Source organism: Sapajus apella, unplaced genomic scaffold (genome assembly GCF_009761245.1).
Source record: "Sapajus apella isolate SASKATOON/1434 unplaced genomic scaffold, GSC_monkey_1.0 scaffold92, whole genome shotgun sequence".
NCBI lineage: Eukaryota > Metazoa > Chordata > Mammalia > Primates > Cebidae > Sapajus > Sapajus apella.
The window spans coordinates 6,575,750-6,585,925 of NW_022437032.1; the positions used below are offsets into that span (position 1 = coordinate 6,575,750).

Consider the following 10,176-nt stretch of genomic DNA (forward strand, 5'->3'; position numbering starts at 1 on the left):
TGAGATGGAGTTTTGCTCTTGTTGCCCAGACTGGAGTGCAGTGGCACAATCTTGGCTCACTACAACCTCCGCCTCCCAGGTTCAAGCAGTTCTCCTGCCTCAGCCTCCCAAGTAGCTGGGATCACAGGCAGGCACCACCATGACCGGTAATTTTTGTATTTTAAGTAGAGACAGGGTTTTGCCATGTTGGACAGGCTGGTTTCGAACTCCTGACCTCAAGTGATCCACCCGCCTTGGCCTCCCAAAGTGTCGAGATTACAGGCGTGAGCCACCGCACCCAGCCTTTTTGTTGTTGTTGTTGTTGTTGTTGTTGTGATAGAGTCTTGCTTTGTCACATAGGCCGGAGTGCAGTGGCCCAATCTCCACTCGCTGTGACCTCTGCCTTTCAGGTTCAAGCAATTCTCCTGCCTCAACATCCCAAGCAGCTGGGACTACAGGCATGCACCACTATGCCCAGCTAATTTTTTTTTTGCTTTTTATTTTTTTTGAGATTGCATTTTGCTCTTGTTGCCCAGGCTGGAGTGCAATGGCACAATCTCATCTTACCACAACCTCCGCCTCCTGGGTTCAAGCAATTCTCCTGCCTCAGCCTCCCAAATAGCTGGGATTACAGGAGACTGCAATAACGCCCAGCCAATGTTGTATTTTTAGTAGTGACAGGGTTTCCTGGCTTCCTCCATGTTGGTCAGGCTAGTCTTGATCTCCTGACCTCAGGTGATCCGCCTGCCACAGCCTCCCAAAGTGCTGGAATTACAGGCGTTAGCCCTTGTGCCAGGCCTAATTTTTGTATTTTTAATAGAGATGGGGTTTTCCCATGTTGGCCAGCCTGGTCTTGAACTCCTTACCTGAGATGATCTGTCTGCCTTGGCCTCCCAATGTGCTGGGATTATAGGCGTAAGCCGCTGTACCCGGTCTTTTTTTTTTTTTTTTTTTTCCTTTTTAAAAGACATGGTGTCTTGCCATGTTGCCCAGGATGGTCTTGAGTTTCTGAGCTCAGGCAGTTCTCCTGCCTCTGCCTTCCAAATTGCTGGGATTACATGCATGAGCTACCATGCCCCAACCTGCTCTTGATTCTTTGAAGAGGCCCTGCCTTCACATTGGTTGTCATAGAATCCTCACAAATGATCATTCTTTTTTCCTTAGGATAGTGAATGGATTTGCTTCCAGCACTGGAAGCATTCCATGATGCTGGAGTGGCTAGGTCTTGGTGTCGGTTCTTTCACCCAAAGTGTTGCTCCAGCAGGACCTAACAATACAGGTAAGAAGTGCATGTCTTCCTAGAATCACACCTTAAGTAGAATATGGTAAAGACCAGAACAGTGAAATTTCAAAATAATTCCCAGAATAAATAAAGACCTGTGAGTCAATCAGAGAAAGACAAATAGCTTAATATAAGGAAAAGAGATAAAAGATTTTTGACAGGCACATCACAAAATAGGAAATCTTACTGTTCAATAGATACGTGAAAAGTGCTTGTTAAAAATTAGAGGAATTTAAACCACAATGAGGTACTATTACATATGCACCAGATTGGCAACAATTAAAGTTTGATACAACCCCATGTTGATGAGAATGTGAAGCAATGGAAACTCTGATGCACTGCTGCTGGGGATATTTAAATTTGCATAACCACTTTATGATAGCAGAAAATCAGAACTCAAATGTCTCTACATTTTTTCAGTGGATACATCAAGTAAGTCAATTCAGATAATGAAATACTGTACAACAGTGAAAAGGAATGAATCATAGCATATACAGTAACATATATGAATCTCAAAAACATGCTGAATGAAAAAGGCAAATTGGCCAGGCATGGTGGTCCATGCCCGTAATCCCAGCACTTTGAAAATGCAAGGCAGGAGGATCATTTGAGCCCAGAAGTTGGAGACCAACCTGGGCAACATAATGAGACCCTGTCTTTACAAAAAAAAAAATTTAACTGGGTGTGGTGGTGCATGCCTGTAGTCCCAGCTACTTAGTAGGCTGAGGGGAAAGGATGGCTTGAGCTCAGGAGGTTGAGGCTGCAGTGAGCCATGATTGTAACTCTGCACTACAGCCTGAGTGACAGAGCAAGACATGATCTCAAAAAAAAAAAAAAGGCAAGTTACAGAAAGATAAATACTAGACAGTGTGTTACTTAGAGAGAGATACAGCATAAATGTGGTAACATTGTTTTCATTTAAAAAGGAAATGAGCAATATAAAATTCAGATTAAGAAGACTCACAAAGGTCTTCAAACTATTTGGCAGTTTTCTTAAATTGGGTGGAAGGTACCTGGGTATTCATTTTACATATTTTTATTATCCTTTATATTACATATTTACATTGTATGCCCTCCATTGTATATGTATTTGTTATAAGTAAAACCTTTCTTTCTTTCTATCTTTTTTTTTTTTTTTTTTTTGAGATGGAGTCACGCTCTGTTGCCCTGGCTGGAGTGCAATGGCGAGATCCCGGCTCACTGCAACCTCTGCCTCCCTGGTTCAAGTGATTCTCCTGCCTGAGCCTGCTGAGTAGCTGGGACTATAGGCGTGCGCCACCACACCTGGCTAATTTTTATATTTTTAGTAGAGACGTGGTTTCACCGTGCTGGCCAGCCTGGTCTCAAACTCCTGACGTCAGGTGATCTGCTCGCCTTGGCCTCCCAGAGTGCTGGGATTACAGGCGTGAGCCTCCGCGCCCAGCCAAAACCTTTCTTTAAAAGTCATACATTCATATGATTTTTTTTAATGTGAAACAAGAAGTATATAAGGAGACCTAAGTCTTTCCTAACTCTCTTCTCATTCCTTCTAGTTTCTGTTTTCAAAAATACTCACATAAACCCTTGATAATGTCTTCATGCATCTGAGCTCTTATAGGTGCCATCTTCTGTCCCTTAGCTTCAAGAGTTTCTATCTCTGTCCTACCTGTTTCTCTCTCTCAGCCCAGGCAGAAGGGGAAGAGGAGGAAGAAGGGGAGGAGGAGAGTTCGCTGATCGAGATCGCAGAGGAAGCTGACCTGATTCAAGCAGACCGGGTAATAGAGGAGGAAGAGGTGGTGAGGCCTCGGCGGCGGAAGAAGGAAGAGAGTGGAGCAGACCAGGAGCTGGCTAAAATGCTTCTGGCCATGAGGCTAGACCACTGTGGCCCTGTGACAGGAGCTGGACAGGAGCAAGGAATAGGAGAGTGGCAGGTAAACTCACTTCTTTGGGTTGAAACTGGCCTGAGAGTGTTCTGACCACTTTTTTCCCCCACTTCTAATACAGTATATTCACTTCATCATTACAATTAGCTAAGTACCCGTATTATAGCCTACACCTGGTATGAGATGGGTGTAATTCCCAAGGATATAAATATTACAGTTCTTCAGAGGGCCTCTAGCCAGAAATGCCAACCTAGAAAGACAGGAAGCAGGTAGCCAAGTGCTTCTGTAGAACTCTGGGAAGAATGTAGCATATATGAGTCAGGTCAAACAGTCTCAGCACTTAATACCTTCAGGAGTATTACCTTCTTTATTTCAAATAAGTTTTTTGAACATGTACCAAGATTTTAGAGGATTAAAGTAAGAAATGAATCAAGACCTCCAGGCTGGTTGGAATATTCCTCCTTCACTCACCTTGGAATTTGACACTTCTCTTAAAGTCAAAATTGTGTGAATTCCCAGATGTCTTCATGTAGCCTTCCCTCTGTTCCTTCTGGTAGAGCCTAGTGGTCCTCGGTATTTAGCATGCATAACTATGATGATTGAGGATTAGAGACTCAAAATAAGAATTTGTAAACCTTATGAATGATTTAAGAACTTTCAAGGGCAACTTTGGATGCAGTTTGCACCTGATCTTCTAGTTCAGTTCAGCATCACTATATGTGATGAGTGGAGTCATGATCTCAATTCTTAGAAGCATGGATTCAGCATCTCCCAGGGGGCATCAGGAAAGGTTAATTTGTTTGGTTTTGAAGCAGGGCGGGCAGATATTTATGTAGTGACATCTGTCTGACTTGCCAGTTCTTCCAAAGGCTCATAGCCTCAGGCTCAGTGACAGCCAGAAGAGAGTGCTTTCTCATAAACAGTGCTTTCCACCCACTTGTTAAAGGTACTATGTTGATACGATGGCATTAGGACTGTTTTAGCAGGCCCTGTGCCAAGTACTATGCAAAGCACCAGTTGGTAGGCACTGGTTGTAGAGCATTCAACAAGAAAATCCTAACCCCGTGACGTTCAGGGCATACATTTTAGGAACGAGAAACAGGCTGTGGTCAAAGATGTTTAATGATAACTAGTGCTAGCACTAGTATAAATGCTTTCCATGTATTTACTCCTGACTAGCCAACAATTCTATAAAGCGATACTATTTAGAAGGTGATACTGAGGGACACGGAGGTTAGGTAACTTGACTGAGGTCCCACAACCTAGTAAGAGGTAGAGCAGGGCTTTGAAGCCAGGCAAACAGGCTCCAGAGTCCTTGTTTACCACTACAGTGGAAGAACTGTGGGGAGAATGTAAGACACTTGACATTAATCAGGGATGGCAGCCCTTTTTCTTATGTGCCATGGCCCCTACCTTGGGCTTAAAACCAAGCCTGCCTCTGCTTAGGCTACACTGGTATTGATGGTATTGATGTCTGCAGACCCAGCGCAACCAGAAAAAGAAAATGAAAAAGAGGGTGAAGGATGAGCTTCGCAAACTGAACACCATGACTGAGGCTGAGGCCAGTGAGATCGAGGATGTTTGGCAGCTGGACTTCAGTTCTCGCTGGCAGCTTTATAGGTACTGTGTTCGGCACCCAGCCAACCCATGTGATTTCCCCAGGGAGTTTTGTCTGTTCCTGGAACATTGTCCACTTCCAAGACCTTCAGTGACGTTAACTAATTATTAATTGAGCACCACCACTGAGCTGAGTGATAGGGATACAGCCATGGGATAGAATAGACATTAGTTCTACCTTCTTAGAGCTTATAGCCTATCCAGGGTAACAAATTAATCACGTAATTCCACAAATTAAAAAGTTACAAATGGGCATAAAAAGTCAGAAAGGAAAGAACAGAGAGGCAACAGGCACAGTGACTCACACGTGTAATCCCAGCACTTTGGGAGGCTGAGGCTAGCAGATCACCTGAGGCCCAGGGTTCAAGACCAGCCTAGGTAACATAGTGAGACCTCCTTTCTACAGAAAAATTTTTTGAAAAGAGTAATAGCCATTGGAAAGTTTTACGGCAATTAGTGACATCATCAGTTTTGCTAATAAACACTCTATGAAGAGTTAGAAGAGAGGAGGAAAATTAGGCAGGGATGGTGCAGCGAGAATTTATGAGAAATTCTTCCTGAAGTTTTTGATGTCTCTTTATTCTCTTCCCATAGTTAACCTTTCTTCTTTATCTCACCCCTTTCCTTAGTTCCTGGCCACTCTGCACATCTTTTTGTTGAGCATTTTGGATTCTTGAGTCCCTGTATATCTGGATCTCTTTGTCTCTCTGTATATCTCTCTGTTTGTCACTATGTTCCTCAAGGGTCCAAGGTTCACTTCATATACTGGGCACACTGAAGGGGGTTCTTCCACCTTCTCAAAGATCTTGTGGCTTTCTTTCTTTGGCTCTTCCCATCCTCCAGGCTGTGGCTACAGTTGTACCAGGCCGACACCCGCCGGAAGATCCTCAGCTATGAACAACAGTACCGCACATCAGCAGAAAGAATGGCCGAGCTGAGACTCCAGGAAGACCTGCACATTCTTAAAGATGCCCAGGTTGTAGGAATGACAACCACAGGTAAGAAAGTGTGGAGGAATTTACCTGTTGCATCTAAATTCACTTCTTGTGCCAGATTATCTGAGGACAGGTAAAGAGAAGCTTCATTAGAAGGTTAGAGGAAAATACCATGAAAAGCTACTGAAAGCACCTGTATTTTTAGAACTCTTGGTGAAATTCACTCACTTTCTCCTGCTGAGTTTGAAACTCCAACAATAACCAACACAGCTTTAATGTTCTGGAGACCACCCAGAACACTACAAGGGCTAGTTGTCACTGATCCAGGTTCAGGGAAGATACAAAAGTGGATTCCCAGAGGAATCCCTGTGGATCCTTTGCCTCAGCTCAGAGGAGTCTTACTCTTCTTTTCTAACTTGAGGTGCTGCCAAATACCGCCAGATTCTACAGAAGGTAGAGCCGAGGATTGTCATAGTGGAAGAAGCTGCTGAAGTCCTTGAGGCCCATACCATTGCCACATTGAGCAAAGCTTGCCAGCACCTCATTCTGATTGGGGACCACCAGCAGGTAAAACAGGAGTTCCCCTCCCCCTGCATAAGATGAGTTGGCCCTTTGTGGGGGTAGGATCATAAAGGAGGACCCTGGCCTCTGCTTCAACAGTCCTCAAGATTGTAGCTTTTTGTGATTCTCTTGCCTTCACCTCCCACAATCTAAGAGCAGGTGCTATGAGATTTGGGATACATTTTAGAGGCAACATCGTCTATTTCATCCATTTCCTCTGCTATTTACCTAGTCCACCATGGCCTCTCGAAGTGGACTGTATTACAACAGTATGCTCCTCGGTCTCCCTGCTTCCATTTTTGCTACCCTGTAATGCACTCTACATAAAGGAGCCAAAGTGAATCTTAAAAAAAAAAAAAAAAAAAAAAAGTAGATGATATCACATTCCAGCTGAAAATCCTCCAGTGGTTTCTCATTGTACTTACATAAAAATCAAGCTGCTTCCCAAACTAAAATGCAAAGAAAAAAAAATCAAGCTCCTTAAAGTGGCCTACAAAGGCTTATGTGATCAGGTTTCCACTTATTTCTCTGACTTCATCCCATTTGCTCATGGTGTCCCACTCTGTCCTTTCCACTCCCCCTATGGCTTGCTTTTCGAATGAAGAACTGGCACCCTCCTCCGTGCTAGTGTATACTCAGATGTCACTGGTCAGAGGCCTAGCTAGAAAAAACCCACCATGGGGCACTCTGTCATATCACCTTTAGTTCTACTAATCCTTAACCCTTGTCATTATTAATCCTTAAACTGTGAGTACATTGAATAGTGCATGGCACACAGGAAGCACTTGAAAAACATTTGATGATTGATTGGATGGATGGAAGTATGGATGGTTAAAAGACTTTATCAATAGAGAATCCTCAACCATGTTTCTCTTCTCAGCTGCGCCCCAGTGCCAACGTGTATGATCTGGCCAAGAACTTCAACCTTGAGGTGTCCCTTTTTGAACGGCTAGTGAAAGTAAACATTCCCTTTGTCCGTCTGAATTACCAGGTGAGAAGCTGGGCCTCTGTCGTTACCAAATGCACAGGAGAAAGCTCCTGGAAAGCTGCCAATTGCCAGCAAAAGAGGTCTCATATAAATAAAAATAATATAATACTGAAATGACTCTGTCAACCTTACATTTTCTGTTTTAAAACACCACAAGAAGCCAGGCGTGGTGGCTCACACCTGTAATCGCAGCACTTTGGCAGGCTGAGGTGGGTGGATCACCTGAGGTCGGGAGTTTGAGACGAACTTGATCAACATGGAGAAACCCTGTCTCTACTAAAAATACAAAATTAGCCAGGCATGGTGTCACATGCCTATAATCCCAGCTACTCAGGAGGCTGAGGCAAGAGGATCGCTTGAACCTAGGAGGGGGAGGTTGTGGTGAGCTGAGATTGCACCATCGCACTCCAGACTGGGCAGTTACTTTTTCAAATAATAATCTCTGTCTCTCTAGATTTTCTTTCCTTTCTTTCTTTCTTTTTTTTTTTTTTATTAACAAAAGTAGAGGCCAGGTACAGTGGTTCACACCTGTAATCTCAGCACTTTGGGAGGCCAAGGTAGGCGGATTACCTGAGGTCAAGAGTTAGAGACCAGCCTGGACAACATGGCAAAACCCCACCTCTACTAAAAATACAAAAAATTAGTCTGGTGTAGTGCTTAATCCCTGTAGTCCCAGATACTTGGGAGGCTGGGGCAGGAGAATCACTTGAACCCAGGAGGCAGAGGTTGCAGTGAGCTGAGATGGTGCCACTGCACTCCAGCCTTGGCGATATGTCTCAAAAAAAAAAAAAAAGAAAGAAAAATAGAGACAAGGTCTCACTATGTTGCCAGGCTGATCTCGAACTCCTGAGCTCAAGTGCTCCTACCGTCTTGACCTCCCAAAGTGATGGGATTAGAGATATGAACCGTCATGCCTGGCCTTCCCTAAATTTTCTAACAGCAACCTCATGTTGAAAGAAATTGTCAGCCGGGCGCGGTGGCTCAAGTCTGTAATCCCAGCACTTTGGGAGGCCGAGGCGGGTGGATCACCAGGTCAAGAGATCGAGACCATCCTGGTCAACATGGTGAAACCCCGTCTCTACTAAAAATACAAAAAATTAGCTGGGCATGGTGGTGCGTGCCTGTAATCCCAGCTACTCAGGAGGCTGAGGCAGGAGAATTGCCTGAACCCGGGGGGCGGAGGTTGCGGTGAGCCGAGATCGCGCCATTGCACTCCAGCCTGGGTAACATGAGTGAAACTCCGTCTCAAAAAAAAAAAAAAAAAAAAAAAAAGAAATTGTCCATGTGTCCTCTTGTGATTCCTCTTGCTTTCACCTCCCACATTCAATCTAAAAGCAGGTGCTATTAGATTTTCTAATGACATACATGTGTTGTTTCAGCACCGCATGCGCCCTGAAATTGCCTGCCTTTTGACCCCCCACATTTACCAGGATCTGGAGAATCATCCCTCTGTTCTTAAGTATGAGAAGATTAAGGTGAGTCTGTCTTACCTAATCTTTCTTGGATTGTTTCAGCAACCTAAAAAGGCTATAATTTCCTCAAGATGAAGAAAGCTTTTCAGTGGCTGAGCACAGTGGCTCACACCTGTAATCCCGACACTTTGGGAGGCCAAGGTGGGCGGATCACTTAAGGTCAGGAGTACAAGACCAGCCTAACTACCATGGTGAAACTCTGTCTCCAGTAAAATACAAAAATTAGCCGGGTGTGGTAGCAGGCACCTGTACTCCCAGCTACTCAGAAAGCTGAGGCAGGAGCATCACTTGAACCTGGGAGGTGGAGGTTGCAGTGAACTGAGATTGTGCCACTGCAGTCCAAGCTGGGCAGCAGAGTGAGACTCCCTCTCAAAAAAATTTTAAAAAGCCTTTCAGAAGGGAATAGAGCCAGCTTTTTAAAAGCTGGTTACTAGGATGAAATTGAAATGCGGACCTGCATTTTTTAATCCCAACTCTGCCAGTTAGTAGCCATGTAACTTTAAGCAAGTTATAGAAGAATTCTGGCCACACACGGTGGCTCACGCCTGTAATCCCAGCACTTTGGGAGGTCAAGGCGGGTGGATCACGAGGTCAGAAGATTGAGACCATCCTGTCCAATATTGTGAAACCCCATCTCTACTAAAAATACAAAAAAGTTAGGCAGGCATGGTGGCACGCACCTGTAGTCTCAGCTACTCGGAAGGCTGAGGCAAAAAAATCTATTGAACCCAGGTGGTGGAGGTTCCAGTGAGCCGAGATTGCACCACTGTCCATTCTGGGCAACAAGAATGAAACTCTATCTCAAAAAAGAAAAAAAAAAAAAAAAAAAAAAGAATTCTGTTGGCCGGGCATGGTGGCTCAGGCCTGTAATCCCAGCACTTTGGGAGGCCAAGGCAGGCGGGCCACCTGAGGATCAGGAGTTCGAGACTGGCGTGGCCAACATGGTGAAACTCCATCTCTACTAAAAATACAAAAATTAGCCGGGCATGGTGGCAGCTACCCTGTAATCCCAGCTACTTGGGAAGCTGAGGTGGGAGGATTGCTTGACCAGGAGGTGGAGGTTGCAGTGGGCCAAGACTCCACCATTACACTCCAGCCTGGGCAACAAGAGCAAAACTCCCATCTTAAATAAATAAATAAATTTTGTCAGCTGAGGCCAAGAGTTCAAAACCAGGCTAGGCAATATAGCAAGACTGTCTCTATTTAAAAAAAAAAAAAAAAATTCTGAATATTAGTTTCTTCTGGACAGTAAGAATAATGGCTCCTGCCATATCCCATTACTGCATGGAAGGAGGTAATGTATATAAAGCAGTCAGCACAGTGGAGTGCTGAGTAAGTTAGCTGCTCTGTCGTCATCATCATCACACCACTGCTTGTTCTTTCAGCTATAATGGTTGGATTGCAGTTGGCTGTTTTAGCTAGCTATTTATTTATTTATTTTTATTTTTTTTTTTTTGAGACGGAGTTTCGCTCTTGTTAC

The 10,176-nt window shown here is 44.3% G+C and overlaps 1 protein-coding gene across 2 annotated transcripts in view; it reads left to right on the forward strand.

Moving 5' to 3' along the window:
- The window catches only part of ZNFX1 (zinc finger NFX1-type containing 1), a 31,847-nt gene that overhangs the window by 18,406 nt on the left and 3,265 nt on the right, over positions 1–10,176 (forward strand). For both annotated transcript variants that reach the window (XM_032256035.1, XM_032256033.1), the window contains exons 7-13: positions 1,144–1,258; positions 2,924–3,171; positions 4,604–4,743; positions 5,584–5,738; positions 6,097–6,242; positions 7,117–7,227; positions 8,604–8,699. In XM_032256035.1, the coding sequence (XP_032111926.1) occupies positions 1,144–1,258; positions 2,924–3,171; positions 4,604–4,743; positions 5,584–5,738; positions 6,097–6,242; positions 7,117–7,227; positions 8,604–8,699 (1,011 nt within the window). The remainder of the gene's footprint in view (positions 1–1,143; positions 1,259–2,923; positions 3,172–4,603; positions 4,744–5,583; positions 5,739–6,096; positions 6,243–7,116; positions 7,228–8,603; positions 8,700–10,176) is intronic.